The 24,719-nt window shown below is 41.2% G+C and overlaps 1 protein-coding gene across 6 annotated transcripts in view; it reads left to right on the plus strand.

Moving 5' to 3' along the window:
- Positions 1–10,133, plus strand: part of IPCEF1 (interaction protein for cytohesin exchange factors 1) — an 85,416-nt gene extending 75,283 nt beyond the window's left edge. For all 6 annotated transcript variants that reach the window (XM_055809746.1, XM_055809748.1, XM_055809747.1 and 3 more), the window contains 2 exons: positions 2,304–2,494; positions 6,027–10,133. In XM_055809746.1, coding sequence (XP_055665721.1) covers positions 2,304–2,494; positions 6,027–6,227 — 392 coding nt within the window. In that variant the 3' untranslated portion in view covers positions 6,228–10,133. The remainder of the gene's footprint in view (positions 1–2,303; positions 2,495–6,026) is intronic.
- Positions 10,134–24,719: the final 14,586 nt, after the last annotated feature.

A 24,719-nucleotide genomic window follows, 5' to 3' on the forward strand; every position in this document is an offset into this window, starting at 1 on the left:
ACTCTATAGCTCATACCTGGCTCTATACAGCTGGCACGTTTCACTCACCCTTGTTTTCCAACTGTTTCCTGAAATCCTATTTAGCTCCTTCCCTGTCACTCCCTTTATCCACCCAATCTGAAGAATCTAGCACATTCCCTCTGGAATTACCTGACCCTGATCAGTCCTTTGGGGGTGGTAATCATGGAACAATAAGAAATAGGAGAGTAGTTTACGGTCGCAGTCTTGAAAGGATGCAGGAGCTGAGTATGCATTGCTCATCAAGTGCATTTTCTGGTAGCAACTTGCTGGGCATTTCTGACTTTGGCTCCATCTTTTTCCGAGTATTACTGTCCTCCTCACCTTCACCCACAAGTGCATGGTAGATATCAGAGTATTTAGCATGGAAGAGAAGAGTTCAGTGAGGGTGTTTTCTTGTGCTTTCTGCTCTGTAACCCTTTTAAGACACTGAGGAGCCTCACAAGTTAGCCTTAAAAAATATCAGGAGGGACCTTATGTCCCCAAGGGCTTGACTGTTTTTTAAAGTTGTTGAACAGGATCAATGCATTTTTTTTTTCTTCTTATATACTTTTTCTTGGATGTCTGATAAAGCTCAATTTCTTTCTCAAAGTGATACTGTGTACAGTCCTGATGGGTGATGCCTATGGTAAAGCTGAGCCACTCCTGTGCAGGAGCTGGCTAATGAAACAAACAGCTGCTTCATCCCAAGAAAGCTGGCAGGAAGCTAGTTATAGTTATGAGCCTCATGGCATGAGCCAACAGTTTTCAGGAAATACTACTGCCGTGTATTATGCCTTACACTTGCATTTTTTTCTATTTCCCTCAGCTTGTTAAATATACAACAGTTCTCCTTTTCCTCCCAGCACTGTACCAATGTTAGAAGTTATATTTAGTTCTTGTCAGTTACAGCAGACTTTTTATAATCTCAAAGTAGTGAAAAAAGGCCAGCAACACAGTGAAGGCAAATATTTGTAGCATATCATAAACCTTTCTAGTAACCTAAATATTTAGAAAGAACAGGGGTGTAGGAGGATGCTGTACTTTTTAAAACATGGTGAAGATAAAGAGCAGCCTTGTAAGTGTGCTGACATGTTGGAGAAGTCTTTTTGCTAGAGCATGAGTGAGAAAAAGGACTTCTCCTTTTGTTCAGAAAATGTTTGCTGGCTGAAGGTGATGTAGAGAACTCAATGTTTAACTTTTCGTTAAGAGAAAAAAGAGCCCAGCCAGTTTGACCAGCACACGGAGGACTGCAGCTGAGAAGAACCACCACCACCATCCCCAGTGAAATAAAAACAGATGTTATCCCGTTGGATTTTGATGGCTTCATTAACACCCTGAAAACACCAATAGTGTTAAGATTTTCCTTTAGCTAACACTGAAGTAGAAAAGCTTGCAGTGTGGACTGAGAGACTAGAAGCAGGTTGCACAGTCTGTTGCTGAGAATGGCTTTCTGCCAACCCCCCCCATATAGATCTGGTACATTTTTAGTTTCTGACTGTTCATTTTTAAGTTGTGTTATTCTGGATAATGTCTTTGCTTCAATTTTTGTCTTATCTTATGTTATTTCATTCTCAGCTGTTTACTAGCTTTTCTTTTCATGTCCTCTCCCTCATGGAAGATGGTACCACAGCTTGAAAGCCATCACAATAATTAAGGTGGAGATAAGAAGTCTTTGTTGTAAGGCACCAAAAGCAAATTCTGTGCTGCAATCTGTGAAACTCAGGGTTTAGGTGTCAGGTGCCTCAAGGGTTCCTGCTTTAATATGTTGTCTAAGGACCTTCTCTTGGGGGCCCTGAAAAGTTCCTATGTTTCATTTCACCACTCAATTTTTTTAAAATCTGGTTTTAATGATTATCAAAACCTGGTGATGAATAAGAACACCAAACACAATGTGACCTGTGAGTTGCCAGGTAGAAATGTGTGCAGCATGCAGGGAAAGGTAAATGGGTGTAGATGCTATCAAAGTTCTTTTTGTTCAAATGTGGTATTACTGACAGTTGTTCAAAGAAGTCTGTGATATATTCAGAGCATTAAGGCAGCATTGTACCAGTGGAAATACGTGCTTGTATCTGGATCACGACCTGGTTCTTAAAAGCATTTGAGTCTGGTAATATGTCTTTCTCATATGCATTATTACCCTATAAATTACACTAAAAATTGCCCTTGGTTTTAACTCTAATACCATTATATTACAGTTGGCTAAGAGCCTTCCTGATGGCTAAGAGCCTTCCTGATGGCTGAACCTAACATTTCTGCTATCTGCTGCCACATTCACATTCTCATACCCAATTTATTCTTTGCAGATCAGGAAAAATGTGATGATGATGAGATGGAGCGACTTTACAAGTCATTAGAACAAGCAAGTCTGTCTCCCATTGGTGATCGTCGGCTGTCAACAAAGAAGGAGCTCAGGAAGTCATTTATAAAACGCAGCAAAAACCCCTCCATTAATGAGAAACTCCACAAAATTCGAATGCTGAACAGCACATTAAAGGTGAGATCGCAGAGCTGGCCAAAGAAAAGCCTGAGAGAAAGAAACATTTTGGCTGAAAAAAGCAGCAAGCTTAGACTTCAGCCAAACTCTATAATTACGTATTTCCTTAAAGCCCCAGAGAATTTGGTTAAGATTTGAATTGTTTTCTACTTCATTCTGAATACTGAGCTGTGTTTTGTTGTTCAGTTTGAACTGGAAGCAGAGGCAATAGTTCAGAAGGGACTTTTCTTGCAGAAGTTCCAGCCCATTTGGAAAATTTAATAAAGAAAGCTTCTCTTAGTTAGCTGGAAAACTTACAATCTCGGCTGAATACACTAAACAGGAGAGCCTTAAAAAAAGGAAGAGCAGACAAAGTGTGTTGATGATAAAGGACATGACAATGACCCTGAGCCAAAAAAAGTTTTCCTTATGTGATTATTGGAGAATGTACAGGAAGTGCCAAAGCTATTGTAAAGACCTCCTGTAACTAAAATATTTTTAATAACAAATGCATCCTGCTTTTATGTTGAAAATGTATCGTGAACTGGAGGGGTGGAGGGGTTCAGGGGATGTTCCATGAAAGGGCCAGTAAATCTGTCTGGAATATGGGGATTTATGAGGCTGTTTACTCGCCAGCATCAAGCGTCATGGGATTTCAAAGCCTGCTTCCGAATGGTACTGAGGGAGACTGAAAGCTTAACCATAGTACTTAAATCGTAAGGAGAAGAAAGAATAAGTGCAAACCTGGGGCTTCCCTTTTTTCTTGTTGTATGCATTAGAAGCAGGAATTGAGTATCTTGTTTCAAGTGTGTGTGTTTGGCATCACGCATTGTAAGCTGGAGAAATGTGTGTAAAAACTTCTCCTATCAGCACAATTGTTTTTAATTTTTATTAGTTTATTATTATTATTATTATTATTAGATTATTAGTTGCAATGGGAGGCTTGAGCTCTGGCACCTCAGCCAAATTGTTAAATGTTATTATTCCTGATGATACAGTTGAGAAGACAAGTGGGAATATAGGCATTCTCCCTGGCTCCATACAAGACCTGGTGAAGTCTCTCAGGATCAGTCTTCAGTGACACGGTACTGACTATAGCAGTATCCATCTGCATCAGCAATACAGTGAGCATATCACAAAAGAGAAAGTTAGCTTTAAAAGTATGCCTATTTTATGCTATGGGAAACTAAATATAGAAACATACTGCAAAGTTTTTTCCCTGGTAGGAACCTCATTAATAAATCTAAGAACCAGTTAGTATGAAATGGAGTTGTACCTTGTGGGACAATCAATTTCAATTAGTATGGAGCTGAATGGAAGTCTGACTGCCAGACATGAGCAGAGAGGACAGCTTTACATTGATTTAGCATGGGAGTATTGTATAAGTTGTGATTAGTAGTGCTTATAACCTTAGGCTTGTCTAACACTTGTATTTAATATGGAAAAATCACTTTTGGAGTGTTCATAATGTATAAAATGTGTTGATATTTTTTTCTTTCTTCAAACTAAGAAATTGGAGTATTGACAAGACAAACATAGCACAGACGTTTTCTCACAGACACAAACAGAGTTCTATGCATGGAGTGTTTAAGTTAGCCTATCTAAAAGGCAAATGCCTGCAGCAGTGGGAAAGTGCCATATTCTTTGCATCAGTAGGATTATGTGCTTTTAAAGTCAATTTTCTTAATATATAACATGAGACATGAAATAATTAGAAATAATGTATTGGAAGTTTAAAAATCAGGAAAGTTTTGCATCTGATCCATATTTACTGTGCTTTAATTAAAAACCTATTAGTTTGAGAAGCGATTTATGCAAGATTCAGTGCAATTTTAATTTTGAACTTTTGACTCCACATCTTTAACAACAGTTTAATGCTGCTGCTACAACATATCGTTAACAAAACATGCTTTAGATAGTTTGGAAGAGGAGGAAGCTGTGTGCAAATGCATCACAGTCTTAATGAATGTGGGAAATAGATTTAGTGCTACAGGAAAAATTCCATTGCATGGCTTTTTGCCACCAAGTTTGTCCACTGGAAATGTTCTTTTCTCCTTTCTGTCTCCCTGTCTCCTCTTCTTCTCTTAGGCTAACTGCACATATCTCTGCATCAATGCCAGAAGTCTTCTTACAAGGGTCAGCACTAGGTCTTGAGAGTAGGACCTCTGTTAACCAACAGTTGAACAAGTTTTTGTATTTAAAAATGGTGCAGGTATCAAAGGTATTACAGCAGATAGTTTGTTAGAGTAGTAGTGGGATATGGATGTTTAAGCAGCCAATTGCTACTATTAGGAAGTGTCGTGAATGTGTGGGAGCATTTTCAAGGCAGCCACTACCATGGAGTGCCCTCAGGTGTGACCAAATTGGTGGCAGCAGAAGAAAATGGTTAGAATTATTCCACTGATTTCACACAGAGAAGGGGTGGGGGTGAGGGCAGGGTGGCACAGGAGCGTGGAGAGCCAGGCAAAATCAAGGAAAGTTTGTGTGCCTCCATTAGGAAATTGTGGCTGCTAACAAAGGCTTCTTTTTCCTGTGGTCCGCTGCATGGATAAGCAATAAGGGCTTGAAAAGCAAGTTGTGTCAGAAAATGTGATGACAGCAATGAATATAAATATCTGAAAGGAAGGTGTAAAGAAGACAGAGCCAGGGTCTTTCCAGTGGGTGCCCAGTGGCACCAGGACCAGAGACAGTGGGCACAAATTGAAACACAGGAGGTTCCCTCTGAACATCAAGAAACACTTCTTGTTAGCATGAGCACTTGTACAGGTTACCCAGAGAAGCTGTGGAGTTACCATCCTTGGAGATATTCAAAGGCCGTCCAGACACGGTCCTAGGCAGCCTGCTCTTTAGGTGGCTCTGCCTGAAGAAGGGGGTTGGACCAGGTGACCTCCAAAGGTCCTTTCCAACTTCAACCATTCTGTGATTCTGTGACGTAGAGGGTACTGGTGTCCCTACATCAGTGACAGTTCATACCTTTCAATTGAATCAGAGTGCCTGCAATATATGGTCTGAGCTGCTCTTGCCTAAAAGTAGAGACCAGATTTAGTAGTAGTAGCCAGTGGTAGATGTATTAGCAGCCACATGTACTTTAGCCACTCTAATGCCAGTGCACAGATAATACCCAAAATTATTTTCTGCTAGCTCCCAGAGAGGAAACTTTTATAATGTGACCAGGGAATAAGTATTTTTGAGAAAGTTGAAACTGGTGTAAGTAACAAAAATAAATGCTGTTGTGCTAGTTTCATGCAAGCACTAACTTGTTGTGAGTCAGTATAGCAATGTCTAATTTTCACATGAATCCTCTCATGAGGTTTTGCTAAGGATCCTATAACATAAACTACATGAAATCATAATCTTTCATTCAACTGGGACAAATTTCTGCTGTGGACTTAACTTTGATGATCTGCTTTCTAAAAATGGAAACAAGTTGCCAGGAGGCTGGATTATTTGCCATCTTCTTGTGATATGGTTCTCTAATGTTCCCAGAGTGTTTTTGTTATGGACAATGAGCTTGACAGTTTCTATAGGAAATAACCACTTGTTCTTTTCCTAGTGTAAGGAACATGACCTCGCCACAATTAACCAGTTGCTAGAGGACCCAAAGTTGACGGCAGTGAAGTACAGAGAGTGGAGGAACACAAACATCATGCTGGTCCAAGATATTTATCAGCAGCAGGAGGTCCAGGACGTGTCCACAGAGAATAGCGAGGAGCAAGAGATGACTTCACAGCCTATTGCTGAAAGTGCTATCTGAGGCCATGGTTCAACAGTTCATGTCAAAATACTTCCCCACGGGTCTTCACGTTTTCCTGGGTTTGATTGTTTTTATCTCACCCCTCTTTACATTCCTTTCCAACTCTACTCCCCATCCCCCTGGGTGAGGGGGGAGTGAGCGAGCGGCTGCGTGGTACTTAATTACCAGCTGGGGTTAAACCATGACAGACATATAGGCACTTTAAACTACTGCATTTTGGGGTTTATTTTTTCCAAGTGTTTTTGAAAGGAAAATAACCCCTTCTCCAAAGCTTTAATTGCTCTTGCAAAATGCATTTCATGTCAAGAGGGCAAATCCCCCCAGCTTAAAAAAGCATGCCTGAACCTGGGCTGCATACCTAAGAAGACTACTTTATGAAGCAGCGAAGAAATGTTTTTCCATCTTTGGAGAAATAAATTAAATGTCCAGTTCCTGGAAATCACAGACCTGTGTAATATGTCCTGTACAAATGTGAGATCCTTGGGGTTTTTTTAACCACGTAACTTACCGTTAAAGGAAACTATAACTATGCCAGCAGGATGTAGTCTACTCTCTACCTTTTTACGCTGTAAGGTAACCTAATGTAGGCATTTTCATCTCTACATTTGTTCATTTTCACCACTCTACCAGTTTAAACTGAGACAAATGGAACAGCAGTTATGCATGAGTTTATACTACGGACATCTGTCAGGACCCAGTTTGTGCTCTGCCTGCATTTTAGGAGTTTCAAATTTATTTATGGACCAAACCAAAGTACTGTCTTTCTACATGAAGAAGAGAAGGTCTCTCAATGTTTGCTAACATGTAATTCACTCTTCGGGGAGGCAGCTAATGCTTCAACAAGTTTCAACTTTTCTTATAAACTTGGCAGAACTCCTTGGACGATTATTTTCTTCTTTCTTATTTTTGGATATTGTGAATATATAAGGTACAAGTTCATCCCAGATTCCTACTTAGGAAGGTGATCAAGTTCTACAAGGCAGAAGCTAAATAACTGAATTCCTGATGTGGACCTGAATGTGCAAAATATAGCTGCAAATATTTTTTGTAAATATATGTCATGTTATGGCTTATATGAATGTGACTATGTATTGTATATATGTTTTATTTATATATTTATATATGCTGAATTTCTTAATGTAGATAGGCACACATGGACCAGGCCCACCCAGATGAGAGTGCTTACAGGTTGACCTCAAATGCCTATTTGTTTTTCATTCCATTATAAATCACAGTAGTGTCTGGAAATTTGAGATTACCCTGAGACATGTGCTGTGACTTTTTGTTGTCTTTCTAGCTTTAAGTTTTGGATTAAGAAAATCTGTACAATTTGGAGCAGGAAATGAAGTTTTTGAGAAAGTTTCAGGATTTCTCTTTGCGCAAACAAAACCAAGCAAGTTAAGAGGTTTTGCTGCAGGATCCTAACTTTTTGGCTTCATTGCCTTCAGTACAAGGTTTGGGATTTTTGCCTTCTCATCTTCTGCATGTGTACAAGTATGAAGAACTTTGCAGAGTGATGAATTTTGAAAAGCAAGAATTAGCCCACCGTTCTCAAACTAATGCCACTATAGGAACTGTTGCAATCTGTACTTCTGTTGGCTATTTCCTAAAGATATTCTTTGTCATTAGATTTCAACACAGTTTATCTTTTGAAGCCAAATATGCTATACAGATACAGCCATAGTCATCCATCTTTATACATTATATGTTTTATCATAGCTTGACTAAGAAACAAAAGTTAATAGTGTTAGTAGGAACACGTAAAAACTTTTCCACCTGCGTAGCGATGTCTGACTGTTCATACTGCATCTTTAATACTCAGCAGCTTTCCTTTTATAATAGAGACATGGACTTACATGCCAAGGCAGCCAAAAATGGCAGTTAAGGCTGTGTTGAGTGTGAGAACTGAGGAGCAGATACCAAGCTATAAAAAAGGAGAAACAGAAGGAAGAATGTAAGCCTCTGATGCAGTCTTTAAGGGAAGAAAGTCAAGGAAAATGGGGGCTAGCTGAATGCTGAAGCAGGGTTATGCTTGGGATAGCATCACTGCCTCAGGTATAAAAGAGCTGAGGAATGTGAGGGTAAGGACTGATCTTGGGTCAGGACTTAAAATTAGGGCTAGTCTGCCAGCGGGGAACAAATGTTAGCTGAGACCTGGAAGTGGGTGACTTCGCTAATTCTAACTAGAAGCTGATGGAAATTAAGCAAGCTCAAGAACTGGTGTGATTTCATTTAGAGAAATTGTGTCTTAAAAATTGAGCCCGTTTTAAGGTGTGGGTTTGTTGTTTGTTGTTTGTTTTTTTTTTTTAAAATCTTTCACCATTCCCAGAAGACCCCCTGGACAGTGGACAACTGTGAGTGTCCTGCTCCTAACTGAAATTCTTCGAAGCAGATGTATAGGTGGGAGAGGGGTAGTCCCTGATTCTGACATGATATCAATTAACTGCCGAGAGCACACTGAAAATTAAGAGTGTAGGGATTAATCTACCTGGTCTATCTCAATTTAAAGAACTGGCATGAAATAACTGATAAATAATGGAGCTCAAATTGCACGTACGTTTTCTCATGAGTTTCTCATGAAACAAAGCATCTAAACACCATTTTTCTTCAAAAGCATCTTCACTTAGATCTTAAAAACAAGCACATACTTCAGTGGCCTGTCAAACTGAGCCAGACAAGTCAGTGCCTTGCAGTTCTGAGCAAAGTCCTAGTCAAGTTTGTTTGCTGATGTAGATTTGCACTATATAAAGGAAGGCACTATGTGGCCTGCACAGGTTGGGTTGGCTGTTTTCACACTGTGCTTATACAAGAATATACAAAACAGGTTTCCCAAATATAGGGACAGACAAATGTCCTCAGAGTGCCCAAGCTGTACTATTGGTTTTGACAGATTGTATAGCCTAAAATAGCTTTTAAAAGACTCTCAGGTGGTCAGCAGATACTTTCTATTGAACTATTGAGGTTTTGGGAACCTGCTGAGGATGGGCTGTATCACCCTCTTAGAAAAGAACAGAAAATTCTTGAATAGGGTTACTGTAATGCCGTTGTTATGACACATTTCTGGCTGTTCAAGAAAACAAATGTATGGGTTTTATGCAAGCGCAGTGCTGGGATTCTATCTCCATTCTCTTTCAGCTACTATTTAGACACAAAACAAATGGAAAGTGTGGGAAATGGGAAGTGAAAACTGCAGTACAACAGGATTCATCTTCCAGCATTGCTAATTAATGTGACAGTTTTCACCTTGTGCTGGGTTCACACAAGGGGCTGTGCAGCAGCGTGGAAGCACAGTTGGAGCAAGAAGTGTGCACGAGCTGGCAGCTACAAGTAGTGGATGCAGCGAGGAGCCACCTTGGCAGGAAAAACTTGGACAACTCTGCGCTCCACTCAGTGATATTGGGGTAAACGGTATCTGTTGGTCTGAATTTGGAAGGCCTGCACTACTGACTTATAACATAGGGAAACTGTGCATCCCTAGTGAATGTCTAAAAGTCGCTAACCATCTGCCTCATGGGACCTGTTTTATGTAATTATTCAGGAGAAGGTGTGTATTTATGGACGTGTGCACATGCACAATTACTCTTTCGTCAGTAAAGCCTTTGGTTATTGGTGCAGAAAAGTCCAGCTATCCAGATTTTGGAGTAACTAATGACAATATCTGATTTCAGCTGTTTCTGCAGCCTGGCTTTGGTGGCTTTTCTGGAAATTTAATCTCTGTTTTGGTGGTGTAGCTGTCACCGGAATGAGTTACCAGAATGAGGTGGGAATGCATTTCCTTTCCTAAGATGGAAGAGGATTCATGCGAGGACTGTGAGTTGTTTCCACATCTAGTTCTGATGATTCATTCAATATTGGGTTTCACGTGAAACAGGAATAAACAGGAATAAATAATGTGCTACAACCTTCTTGTTTTTGCCAATAGTTTTCTTTTTGGAGAAAACCTTGATATTGAGAGAAAAGACTGTTTTGGGACAGCCAAGGAGGGAGGGGAAAAAAAGAGGTGGCATTTATTTAAAACTATGTGGAATTTAAGAATTTTAAATTATTTATAACTAAGAAAAATTATGGGCATGCTGTGTCTATTGTGTGAGCCTGTAAGCTTATGTGTACTACAGATTTAATACAAAAACTTGTATTTTTTAACTCTTAAAGTAGCAAGTGAGTCCATGTAATCCTAGTTCTATGTGAGGAACACCATGTACTGTGATTGAAGTTTGGGGTTTGGGCTTTTTGTCTTGTTTTGCTTGTTGGTGGTACAAAAGTAACCAATTGCAATGAGGAACTGGGCTTACTTCATATGAAAAGTCTGTCTGTTACCAGGAAACCAAAGTGGTTTTCTTGTAGCAGTAGAGCCCAAGTGGTGTTTCCTGTTCTGTGTGGGGCATGATGAAGCAGCAGGCATCTTAAGACATCAGCATTTCCTTGATGGCTTGAAAATTTATCCCATTTTGGACTGCTGCAAGCTGCCACATTCTTGCATTTTTAAGAACTGGCTTTAGTTAATAATGAAAGAAGAAAAAAGATGGAACAGAAAAGCTCTGAGCTAAGATCAGGCTATGATTCTTGTCTCTGTGCATGAGAATAATGGGAGTTAAGCTTGCCAAAAGCTAGGCATTTCCACACTGAAAAAAGATAGTCAGGTGTTGAGGAGAGTACTACATTCCTCGAAATTTGCTACAGGAAAAGTTCCAAGACTTGTTTGCTCTGGAAAAATGGGTATTTTTCTGATTTATTTCCTCCTGGTAAAAATCCAAAGGCAGTTGTTTATAAGCTGGCAGAAAGTTAAAAATGAAGCATGCATGTAATTCATTGATAGTTCGTCAATCTTGATGTATTACCTTGAAATGATTGACTTTAAATGACTCGGGCCTTTAAAGCAGCCAATTTATTTCATTGGGAAACCATTGTTGCTTATGGCAGTTTTACCTTCTTTCGCCTCAAACCAAAGAAAAGGGGATTCGAAAACATGCCTCCCACTCTCATGTGAAGAGAAACCAGCACTAGCCTAGCAAAGATTCAGGTAAGCCACTTAACGAACATTTAGCAAGATAACTCCCCTAGTGAAATGGCATATGTGCGTACTAATAGCAGTGCTTTTGTGCAAAGCTTTCAGTGCTGAGGGCTGGCCAAAGGGAGGGATGGGGGCATCTATTCCCATACCCTCTGTGTGGAAAGGGAAAGCCATGCACAGAGGAGTATTTGTGAGGGTATCTGTTAGGCAGGGCTAGGGCCTGCAGCACCATGAAGGTACATGGAATCCCAATTAGGTATTTTATCTGCTAAGTCTGTGGCTTCACCGCCACCCCACACCCCCCGCCCCCCGTTTCAAACTCAAAGCACAGTGTTTGCACTCAGCACTGCCTTTTTACTGCTTGTTGCCCACATATGTGACTTGATTTTAATGGAATGATACACACATCTTGCAGAATGAGAGCCTTATGTTTGCACTTGTCAATTAAACACTGAAATGAGAGAATATTTTGCTCAGCCTTTTTTTTTACTTTTCACTGCAGATTTTCCAGTTTACTGCTATATAATAAAATAAGGATTTGCTGGTTCTTTAAACAAGCAATTTCCCCTTGGGACTAATATTACTATTAAGTTAAGTAATCTGGAACCAGGAAGAGTCAATGAATGGTTTAACTGAGAATACCTTCCACTAGTTTGCAATGTAATTTTTGAAACTGCTGTTAAAGTAGTTCTCTTTAACAGGTTGCTGTAGCCACACTTAAGGAATGATGGTCTTTTCTGACAGGCGTGGGGCGTTCTTGGATTTTTATTTTTTTTTTAGCGGACAGAGCAGCCTGTTTCAATTAGAAGAGGACTGGGATCTTTGTCAAGAGTTTCAGTTTAGCCAGCCAGGCCAGTCAGATAGCAGCACAGTGAAGGTGTGTTTCCTAAGAAATGAGCTTGTCTAAGGGCTGAGCTGCCCTGAAGGTAGAATGTCCCTGTCCCCCTCTTTCCCCCAGTCTCCTACATGTTCCCACCACTTGCCTTGGGCTAATCTGCTCATCATTTGGCACCTCTCTCAGCTCAGCTGAGTCAGGCAGTAAGAAACAGACGCAGCAAGCTGGATAGTCACCTACTGTGATGGTGACTAAAATCGGCTTACGGAGGGGTTCAATGACTGCTACAGCCCTCACAAGGGAGGCAGCTGGATTGTGTAGGCAGAAGAAAAAGGAAAAAGAGCTATGGAAGCAGGAGGGAAGAGGGGTCCTTTTCCTTTTAGGAGCAAAGCATTAGCTTGACTCAGCTTCCCACAAAGCTATAGCTTCACTTTCACCAAGTGATTTCCTTTTTTTCTGCCCTGCAACATGTGGTTGCAAAGACAACCTGAGGAAGTGATTTTCATGTGGGGTTTACTGTGATCTCAGCCTGTGCTCTTGCTTTCCATGCCTCATGCATGGCCAATCATTTTGTTTCTGGGTCTGAAAGTGAAACTCTACAAAAAAAAGTGCTGTTTCCTTAACATCTTTTCCGTCATGCTTGCTGCAGGGATGCTGGTGCAGGCATGAGAGATGCAGTGGCTGGGGCTCAAGGACCATACGTGTACCTGTTTAGGCTAGCTATGCACCTGCACCTCTCACACCCGCACCTCTCGGACTTGCACCGCCTCTTGTTTTCCTCTGGCATTTGATTTACACCCTCCTGTGATAGTACAAAATATAACCGGCTCCAAAGCTTTGTAAGAACAGAAATGAGTTGCACATCAAGATTTGGACATTTGTCTTTTCTCTGCTTAAAAAACCCTGCTGGGCTTCGCTGGGCTTCCAGGCAGTCCCTGTGAGCTTGGGGTCAGTACGTTTGCTGGCAACACAGAGGACAAAGGCACTGCTGCTGGCATCTGACCCTATCTCACCACTTCACATTTTGGAAAGGCTCGGTCATCATTCTTCTGCTGTTATCATGGGCTGTTTCTTATTACTGGAAGAAAGCACCTGCTGTCAGGGGGCAAGTTCCTGTGTTACCTTCCTGTGCTCAAGAAATGACCTAGCTGTCACTAGGGAATGTTTAAAATTGCCCGACAGAAGCCTTGGTAGTACATGGAATGTCGTGCATGGTGACAACCTGCTCCGTTATTTTGATGGGGAAACGTGCGTCTCTCCCCCTTCCACTTCTAGGCAGAGGGTGTCAGCCTCGGGCAGACACGCGGATCCCCCGGGTACCGCCGGTGGGAGAGCGCCGCTTCCCGAACCGGGCTCCGCACATTTTGCGGATGGAGAACGCTGGTCCCTTAGCACAACCTGCTGGCTGTTGGCGAGGCAGCAAGCAAGGGAGAAACACCGCTTTATATGGAAGAGGGAAAGTAATAGTGTTACTGCTGTAGTCGTGATGGTCTTAGTCTGCATCTGAGCACATTTGACAGTGAGGTGACAGCATTTGCTGCAGATGGAAAACCGGAGATGCTGTTTGGCGCACTGGCCCTCTCCAGACCTGAAACAGCAGCAGTAAACTGAAACCAGGTACAGTTTCAGTTTAAAATAAAATAAGGATAAAATGAGGATAAAGATGCTCTGTGAGGAAAAGCAAGTTAATGCCTGAAGGGGCAAAGGCAGGCGCTAGGGAAGGCAAGGTGGCAAATCGGGGTGGTGGTGGTGGGGTGGTGGGGTGGGGGTGGTGGTGGGGAGGGGTGAGGGGGAAAGGGGTGATTATTGCCTGTGGGAAAATGAGGAGTGTGAGATCAGTGGAAACCCAAAAGCTGCCATACAACTCAAATCTCGGGGGGATGGTTTTAGTATCTGGTTATTTAACAACCGTGAATCTCAGCCAGTGAGTTGTTGAAGCTGTTTTGCAGACCACCCTAGAAGACGAGGGTTGAGAGGTTGGTGGTTCTTTTGTGGAAAATGCTCTCATGTTGGAATTAGGGACTGTGGCATGTTTCTGTCCCTTGTGAAATGTCTGTGCAGGTCTGGTAAAACCCAAAAGCCACCATCGCGGTGTGGTACAGGAAGACAGCTGAAAATTTTGCAGCATCTCCAACGTGCTCAGCTCTTGCAATTGGCAGCCATGTCCTGGCAATCTATGGGCCTATCTGTGCTCTTGTGGTCCTGCTGCTGAAGTAAAAGATATGTTTCTAAGGTGCATTTTCTTAAATCTTATTTTTATTACAGATAGTAAATTCAGTTCACCTTGGCTAGCACTGAAGTCCATAAATTACAGCAGCAATGAAAATGACCCTGGTGGTTGTGTCCTTTCGTGTGTAATTTGAAAATTTCACTCTACAAATGCCAGGAGGAGTCCCAAATAAGATTTCATACTGCTGTAAAGCACACACATCACCTTTCCAGCTTGATGTGATATTTTATCATGAGCATCCCTTTTTTTCTGTGAAATAATTTATTCTGCTCATTTTGCTGATGACAAGTTGAGACAATTCTGTTGGTGGCATCTTATGTGCTGTTCCTGAACTGTGTTTTCTAACACACAAAAAAGGATGAAGTACTGGCTGGAAGAAGCAGGTGAGAGTCTCAGGAGTGAAGCAGCAAACAAAGCTCAGTACTTTGGAGACAGTGACACAAATGATGTACACGTCTTGAAAAGGTGATGTGGGAACCTCACTCATTAAGCAAAGGAAAGAAACAAATCCCCTGAGGAATCAGAGGAATGATGAAGGCTGAGTTTGTGTGACAGCACTGTTCATACAAAAATCCGAGTGCAAAGTGACCCCTGGGAACAAAGCCCAGATGCTGGAAGGTGTTGATTGGTTTGGGACCATGGCTGCTCTGAGAGATTGCAGGGCAATCTGGTTGGGCCATACCCCAGGTCGGCCTGCCTCGGTGCTGGGCTAGAGGAATGGGAGATGATGCGGCCAGGCCTTTCCTCTGGATGTTAGCACCCATGCTAACTGTTCTCTGACATGATGCTGATTTGTGGATCTGGATCCAGCTTAGATCACCTGGTCTAGTTCTGCATTTCTGTTTCTGGAGGGCTGTTCTCAAGCCCTTCATTCCCCAGCCTGTAATGATACTAGGGGTTGCCCCAACCCATGTGCAGGAATTTGCACTTGGCCTTGTTGAACTTCATGAGGTTCACAGGGGCCCACCTCTCAAGATTGTCCAGGTCCTTCTGGATGGCATCCTGTCCCTCAGGCATTTGAATTGCACCACTCAGCTTTGTGTCATCTGAAAACTTGCTGAGGGTGCGCTCAATGCCACTGTCTGTGTCATCGATGAAGACATTAAACAGTACTGGTCCCAGTATGGACCCCTGAGGGACACCATTTGTCACTGATCTCCATCTGGATATTAAGTCAATGACTACTACTCTGGATGCGACCATGCAACCAATTCCTTATCCACTGACAGTCCCATGAAATCCATAACTCTCCAATTTAGAAAAAAGGACTTTGTGAGGAACTGTGTCAGAGGCCTTACAGAAGTCCAGATAGACATCTGTAGCTCTTCCTTTGTCCATTGATGTATCACTCCATCACTGAAGGCCAGTATGTTGGTCAGGCAGGACTTGCCCTTGATGAAGCCATGCTGGCTGTTTTGAATCACCTCCTTGTCTTCCATGTGCCTTAGCACAGCTTCTAGGAGGATCTGTTCCATGATTTTTCCAGGCACAGATGTAAGGCTGTCAGGTTGGTAGTTCACAGGGGTCCTCATTTCTACCCCTTTGTGCTGGTTTTGGCTGGGATGAAGTTAATTTTCTTCACAGTAGCTAGTATATAGCTATTTTGAATTTGTGCTGGACACAGCATTGATAACACAGGGATGCTTCGGTTTTTGCTGAGCAGTGCTTACACAGAGCCAAGGCCTTTTCTGCTTCTCATGCTGCCCCATCAGTGAGCAGGCTGGCGGTGCAAAGAAGCTGGGAGGGGCACGGCTGGGACCGCTGACCCCCACTGACCAAAGGGGTAGTCCATACCATATGATGTCAAGCTAGGGGAAGAAGGAAGGAGGGGACGTTTGGATTTATGATGTCTGTCTTCCCCAGGAAACTGTTAACATGTGACAAAGCCCGGCTTTCCTGGGGATGGCTGAGCACCTGCCTGCCATTGGGAAGCGGTGAATGAATTCCTTGTTCTGCTTTGCTTGTGCATGTGGCTTTTGTTTACCTATTAAACTGCCTTTATCTCAACCTATGAGTTTTCTCATTTTTACTCTGATTCTCTCCCTTGTCCCACCAGGGCAGGGAGTGAGTGAGTAGCTGTGTGGGGCTCAGTTTCTGGCTGGGGTTAAACCATGATACCTTTTTTAAAATGGGTGCAATTTTCCCTTTTTCCAGTCACCAGGGGCTTCATCTGACTGCCATGACTTTTCAGGTATCATGGAGAGTGGCTTGGGAACTACATCAGCCAATTCCCTACGTACTATTAGGAGTCTCTGTGTTAGGCAAGAGGCAAGTTGAAGAGGTTCCCTGCTTAGGTGTCCTCCCTGGCAAGAGGTGCTGCATCCTAGAGCTGACATTGTCCACTGCGGAGTTAGACCCCATAAGCCAAATTCTTCTTGTGTGACTTTGTCTTTCCTGAAGCTAGAATACAGCTGTGTGCAATTGCAGATGCCTTTTCAGAAGAAATACACAGCTAAGCTGGCTTGTGCTGGTTCACTCAGCTAATGGCAGAGGGGTGCACTCAGCTGGCACCCTGCGGAGGGGGGCTCAGCAGCTGAACTCTCCATCTTCTTGGCTCTATCACTGTTGAAGTCAGGGCAGTGTGAGTAGGCTTACCCTCTGCTACAGGCATCTGACTCATTTTCAATAATGGGAGGCTGCTTTAGAAATCCATAAGGCCCTTCCATATCTCCAAATTAACAGAAAAAAATAGGGTGTGGATGGCAGATTGTGTCACGGGCAAAACAATCTTGACTAATTCTTGCCTATTACCACAAACTTTTCATCAGGATTCAGGTACTGAAGAAAACCTCTGGAAATTAACTAAAATGTGCCAGCTGCAGTGGTCAAAATACTGCTTTGGTGCCCTCAGATGGATCCCTGCCCCAGCATGGGCTGCCTGCAGCCACGGTCCCTTGGGATGTCCCTGTCCTTACTACTTATTATTCACTGCCATTTTTTGACCAAAAAAGGTTTCAATATAGGGTCCTGTATAACAGGAAAAAAGATTAACTATGTTTTTCCAGAGACCATTCAATAACTTTTACAGTGACTTCCAAGTAATTTGTTTTCCTCAGAACTATGTTTTTAAGATTATGCTGAGTTCTCTTGAAAACATCTTCCTACAAACAAATTGAAAAACCTTATTTTAATTTTTGCTTTCTACCAAACTTTTACCTCCATCAGATAAGATCAAATTGATTAATCTTGTGGCAGGATTGATAATGGATTGGGAAATACATCATATAGGTATTGTCAATACTGAAATCTCCAAACCAGGCAATAAGATCAACACTTACCTTTCACTGGTACCCAGTTTTCTAATTCACTGTTTCTCTCAAACTTCAAAAAATTTTCCTCTTGATGAGTGCTTTTATGTATTGCATTTTAGTAAATACAATAAAGGAAAACTATTTCACTTCTTTTGGCTGAATTTTAACAAGGCACAGGATCATATTGTTCTCCTTTTTTCCCCTCTGAGATTTATAACAATGAGTGTTTTCTTTTGATTTTTTGGAAGAATCAATATATTTGTGAATAAAGTGCAATTTAATTCAGGACAATCCAAATTTTCTCTCCTTACTTAACAAGTCTGATAATGTACATATTCAACCTCTTTATTGAATGTTTGCCTGGTTTAGTCAACACTGCAGAGATTATATAGGCTGTTCAAATTTAATTGCTTTTTTGTATTCCTTCGTTGGAATATTTCCTTGTATCTGATGTTCCAGAGAATCAGAAGACAAAAGAACAGGAAATGGAAGGGCTCAAGGCATGCGCTGTTTGCATGTAAATGATGCATTACTTGGGTGTTTCTGCACATCTGTTTACTGTCACAGCCCCTTTTTGCAAATATCTATTTTATTTTTTCTCTTGTAATGCTGCTAGTATGCAGCATCAGAAGAAAGCATTCATCCCAGTTCCCTGTATCTTGAGTCAGAGGGATAAATACAGCTTGGTGGATCCAAATGTGTTAGGAGTCTGATGACAACAGCAGTCAAATCTTGCTCTGAAAGATTTAGAAATCAAGATTGCTTCTGTGTATCATAATGCAATTAGATAAAATCAGAGAATGGTGACATCGTAACACTGACTAACAAGTTATTATACAATGTTTAAGAGATTACTTTTTATCAATAGAGGATCAGACAAAATCTAAGCCTCAGCTTATGACAGATCATAACTTCATGCATTGACGATAGTTCTATTAGCAATGGAGAAGATGAGTATCATCACTAGATGAACTCTGAACAGGAGGACTCCCACTGGTGTTGCTAATAATTATAACTTCCCTCTGTGCTGATAGTCTCTGGCTTAATGCAGTTCATTACAGAGCAACACAAAACTAATTTTTTTAAAGTATTTGATAGAGCATTTATGTTGCCTTTTAAAATTGCCATCATTATTGCTGTCATTTGGAATTGTTAATATGGGATAATTGTAAGAAAGCTTTTATTTCCTAAGAAAACCATGCATTAGAGGTGGCAGAGAGAGTCAATGTTATTTGTATAAAAATAGGAGAAGTAGCAGCAGAATTACACATTCACAGTCACACCACCTGTGTTTCTGTCTATTGGTTGCACTGAAGTAGTATCATAGACTCATAGAATTGTTTAGGTTGGAACAGACCTTTTAAGATCATCAAGTCCAACCATTTACTTAGCACTGCCAAGTCCACCACTAAACCATGTCATTAAGTGCCACATCTACATATCTTTTAAATACCACCGGGGATGGTGACTCAACCACTTCCCTGGGCAGCCTGTTCCAATGCTTGATGTTTTTTGGTGAATAAATGTTTCCTAATATCCAATCTAAACCTCCCCTGGTGCAACTTGAGGCCATTTCCTCTTGTCCCATCACTTGTTACTTGGGAGAAGAGACCGACACCCACCTCACTACAGCCTCCTATCAGTAGTTATAGGGAGTGATAAGGTCTCCCCCGACCCACCTTTTCTTCATTCTAACCCCCAGTTCCCTCAGCTGTTCCTCATAAGACTTGTTCTCTAGACCCTTCACAAGCTAGAAGTTTTAAATTTTAATATGGATAGCTAACACAATTTTTTTAAAAATAATTTATTTATTTTATTTTTATTTAATTTTCCCGAGTTAGTTTTCAGGAGATTGAAGAGTTTGCTTCAGTTTCATGTTCAAACTTATGTTTACTCATTATTATTTTTGTTTTGGATGGTTGAGCTTGTTAAGGGAGACTCATTTGAACTTTGTTTGTCTTAATACAAGCAGATACAAAATCATGGATCTGGGAACAAAAAAATTGCTGAAATAAACTAATTGTGACACATTTGTAGATAAAAACAAAAAAATGAGTAAGTGTGTGACACATTTGTAGATAAAAGCAAACAAATGAGCAAGTGCTCCTGGTATGATTCTGATAATGTGAACAGAGCCCTTGGAGAATATAACCCCTGGATTAATATGCTCCCCCCGTGCCCCTCCCCCCCCCCCCCCCTCCCCCCCGATATGTATTTTTCAGGAAGGACAGTGGCTAGTATATGAATGCATTTCTGAAAAGTCATGCACATGTCTGAAACTTTGGGTGCTCTTCTGATTTCCATACCAGCACAGACACTGATACTTGTAGGCTAGATGGCAGTAAATGATACACAATGAATGGAAATTTGGAAACCATGCCTTACAGGAAGAAAATTAAGAAGTGCAAAGTGTTTCATTTAATGTATTTGGAGAAGTAAAAAGATTTTGCAATGCTCTATTTTTTTTTTTCCCCTAATGAAGCTGAACTCATCCCAGTTCAGATGAGGCTCCCAGTGATAAAAGCTCTGAAGCGCCCTGGAGAAGCCTGCCTCTCTGCCTTGAATTTACTCAGGGGAAAGTTGGGAGAATAAATTCACTAGATCAAAGTTATCCCTCTAAGAAGCATCTCATCCAAACCCAATATCCAAGAAAGTGGCTTCTAACAGCACAGAGTCCTTAAACTGTTGGAAAAGGCACTGCAATATGTAGGAGGTGAAGCAATGGCCAACTCAGGTAGCTCCTCCGTGTAACACACGTGGTAGATACATGTTATGGACAGAAGTATCATGAGATTATAATGGGATTTCTGTCCTTTAAACTCATTGAATCAATAATATCACCCTTCTCTATTTAAAAAAAACCACCCTGTCATGCTGTGGGATCATTCAGACTTGTTAAAAGACTAGCAGAACGATTTTATAGAATGTCTGATCAGAGGATTACAACATTTGGTTTTGGCCTTCATACTCTGGATCGGTGAACTTGCCTGTAAGGGATGAGCAAAACACTACCTGAAGAAATCCTTGGAGTGTTTTGGTTTAAAAGTAATAATACAGGTCACTAGTAGCAATGGATTTTAGGTAACCATGGCAAAACTGCAGCAAATCTCTTACAGGCCCTGAACAAACACACATCAACAATAAAATACAATTCAGAAGTGAGTGAGAAAAAGAAAACAAACAGAACAGTATTAATAAATGTATTATGCAGGAAAATTCAGTGAAATCAGAATTACCTATACTGTAAAACCCAGGGCAAGTTTCATATGTCACATAGGCGATGATCGCCACAGGCTGTTTTGCTAAGGTTTCCTACTTCCACTTCCCTGCCCCTTTCCCTTTAGCATTACTGGCTCTGCTTTGTAGTTGCTATATTGCCTCCTGTCTGGCGTAAGCTCAGTGAACCTACTGCTGCTTCTTCCCCGACGCAGCAGTAATCTTCTGTTCATCGTATAATGCTTTTCTGTTCCAGTCCTATTCCTTTCTAGAAATGATCATTTGTATTAGATGCATAGCTTCTATTAACGTATTTGGTGCCTGTTGCTAGGCTTTTTGCAAAGATATCAATGAGAGTGTAAAAAGAAGCATCACTTTTCCCCTCTAAGTTTATGATGAAAAGAGCAGTGAAATAAAATGTTGTCTAAAAATTGTCATGAAGCAAAAATACTGTGAGTGTTCAATAATTTTACAGGCTTTAACATGCCTTTCTTCAAGCTAAGGTGGGGGGTTTTTTTGTTTGTTTTGGGTTTGGTTTTTTTTTTATTACAACCTGTATCAGCACCTTAATCTGTGAATCTGTAGGTATGTGCAAATTTATGTGTAGTCAAGAAAATGCTGTTGGATTAGAAGGGATTAATTGAAGTAATACACAATGTCTGTCTTTCATCTTTATCCATACTACTTTTACGTTCCTCACTAATGTAGCACTTAGAAATTTAGCCTGATATTACAAATCACTCCAAAACTTTCACTGAATCATCCAGCAGAGAAAAAAAATGTCTTCTTCAGCTAATGCCAAAGGTGAAATTGGTGCAGTGGGATTAATTTGATGCTACATTAAAAACCAAATACAGGTTTGTGTATAGTTATTGTGTTCATCCTTACTGTAAATTTTAACAGAGAGTAGGAGTATGAAATGGTTGCAAAGATCCTCATCCAAAGAAAACACTATGCCCTGCCCTTAACCTGGTGAGTCATTTTACTGTGGGACTTTGGGAGGCTGCAGATGGCTCTGCATCCCAGAGGTCAGCTATATCTTGCTGGGGAGCTGCAGCGTCTGTGCAGCTTCCCTTGGATGATAAACAGAATTTATCACTGCTTCCTATCCAGGCAGTAGATAGTGCATCAGGGAAGATGCAAACTCACTTAATGGAGTTTCATCTCTTCCAAAGCAACAAAACCATTGGATAATTGAAGGCTGGAAAAACTGAATTGTCAGTGCTGCCCAAGGTGGCATCATGGTTCAGGCTGTGCTCCACAGTTCAGGCCCAGGAAGCTGACCTATAGTGGCTGCCTACTACGTACAAATGTGTCTTAGGGAACTGAACCTACCATGGCTTCTCTTGTTACTGTGTCTGGATGTTCACTTACTTTCTGGGCAGGTGGTGTCTATGAAACAAATGGAACTTGAGGATTGATGCAGTTTTGCATCATCTTTTTTCCCTCTCTGGGATCCTCTTGCCTTGTGTTATCAGGCTAGTTCCTCATGTCAGCTGATGTGCTCCTTGAGGACAACGGTTTTCTCTGGGGCTTACACAGGTTGGGAATGGCTGAGAGCAGTGTGTTCAACAGCTGCTGGCTTGCTTCACCTTCTATTCACAGAGAAATGTGGGTGCCCAATAGACATAAAGCAAGGCCATTAATGTAGAAGGTTTATTTGCTTTCTTCTATAGCCAAAACTTTACTGAGGTTCGTGTGCTGGACTATGCAATCACAGAATCATAGAAATGGTGTTTTGAAGGGATGTCTGGATATAGTAAGCTTGTTCTCTGATATCTGTGATATTTCTCCACATGATGCAGTGTCTGACTGACAGCGATCATAGATCAGTTAGCTTTTTTGCTGCAGACATAGCTTCTTTGACTACTCCCGTTATATGTTGGTAATATGAAAAAATATTCAGACCTAGATTAAACATAGCATGACAGACTGGAAACCTGTTGAAGGTCTGATAAATAACTAGGAAATAAAAGACATGTAGGAAAATGAAAAGATGCATGAATCCTCCACATCAGAGCTCATTACAGAGGAACTCAGGAGAGTTTCTGTCTTGCATCCTTGCATCCTTGATATGGGAGAAGCCTGAAGAGGTGTCTCAGAATGAAGTGTCAGCTGAAGTGGCTTAGAATAAATCAGTTTTTCTGCTAGGATCAAATAGTGAGGGCCAGATGTTATTCACTCAAGGGTTCTGAAAGACCTCAAGTATGAAATTGCGTGAGCTACTGTGTTGTATTATGCATTTTAAAACTGACTGTAGAATATGGCAGTTGGGAACCTCCTATTTTTAAAAACAAGAAGAGCCTGAGGAAAGGGGAAATACTGAAAGCTACGTCTGATTTTTCAGTAAGCCAGGTAGGTGGAAGAACAGAATGGATAGACAGGTGGCAAATATGACAGAATGAAGAACTACTGACCCAGCATTTCAGAGGTCATCAGAGGAGCTGATGAGTGTGTGGAAAAAAGTGATCCAACTGAGGTACACTGTGTATCGCTGTATGTCACCAAAGGCTTTTAAAAACCCCAAATTATAATGATAAAAAGGAAAAAAAAATCTTCATGAATTAATAACTGAATGAAAGATGAGAAACAAACCGTAAGAATAAGTAGTAAGTGGAAGGGAGGTTTCCAGTGATGTCCCAGAAAGTTGCTGTCCCATTTTGTCATACATTTCATGTAAGAGTGGCATGCAGTGAAGTAACAATGTTTATCAAAACAGGCAGTTATTTAAAATAGTTGTAGCTAGGCCAGATGTGACAAAGAGTATTGGGTGGCTGGGGGATCAAATGATCGATGCCATGGAAAGCTGATATACACAAAATACTGTGCTTGTGGAGAAAAAAATCCCAACCACACATGTACACAGTGGGTAGTAAATTAGTTGCGACTGATCAGGCAAAAGACCTCCAGAGTCATTGCGGGTAATCCCCTGAAAACATCCATACAGTGCTCAAGAGTGTTCAAAATGCCAATGAGCATGCTACGGGAGAAACAACTGAGGAGTTTTACAATGAAATCTGTAAAATCATGACTGCCATGAAGAAGAGAATAAAAATAGTCACGATTATTCCTTACTGGATAGTCATATTCTTATCCTCTTGCTCAAATGTTGTACCGAATGGCCTTTATTCACTTCCCTGCCTGCCCTCCCCCCCCACCCCCCCACCCCCCCTCCAGGTATGAGAAACAGTTATGCCCAAATAAAATATCTGTCAGAAGTTTTAAAATCAACAAAACAAGAATATTTCAGCACAACTCAACCATGGGACTCCTTGCTAGTGGACACTTTAGGTAATGACCTCTATCAATTTACAGATTGAGGAATTTGTCCAATCACTCCATAAAAAAAAAATCAAGAAAGTCTTTTAAAAATTATGAGTACTTCTACAATAGAGAAAATGTGCCCAGGAACATTATCAGGACACTGAGACCTGCTGGGACAAAACAACTTGCATTTAAGATAGCAAATTCTTTTAACTTCCAAGACTGTATACGAGCATGCAGGTCAGCAGGGAGGCAGGCAGGCTCTGCCCTGCCTCTGGATTTCGCGGAAGAGGCAGGCTTGTTACAGTGCGTGGGCATGTACTGAGGCTGTGTAATTTAATAGGAAAGAGCCTGGGAAGCCTCTGTCTGCCAGAAGCTGGAGACGGAAAATTTCCCTCTGCTCACCCTGTCTTTCTGCTGCTGGAGACAGGCTCCCGCACTGGTTGGCTCCTGGAGCTGAGCCCTTACAGTGAGCGCTCAGTGCAGGAGGGACATTTGGATCAAAATGGAATTCTGCCCATATGCTTTTTTTTTTTTTTTTTTTTTTTTTTATATATATATAAAGAACTATTGGGATTTCTCCTTTTTGCATAAAAAATACAACATACTCTTTAAAGCAGTCAGGCAATTAATGAGAATCTTCAAGGTAGTTGTGTTTGTATCAATTGATTGCATAACATTTCTT

Source organism: Falco peregrinus, chromosome 7 (assembly GCF_023634155.1).
Source record: "Falco peregrinus isolate bFalPer1 chromosome 7, bFalPer1.pri, whole genome shotgun sequence".
Lineage (NCBI taxonomy): Eukaryota > Metazoa > Chordata > Aves > Falconiformes > Falconidae > Falco > Falco peregrinus.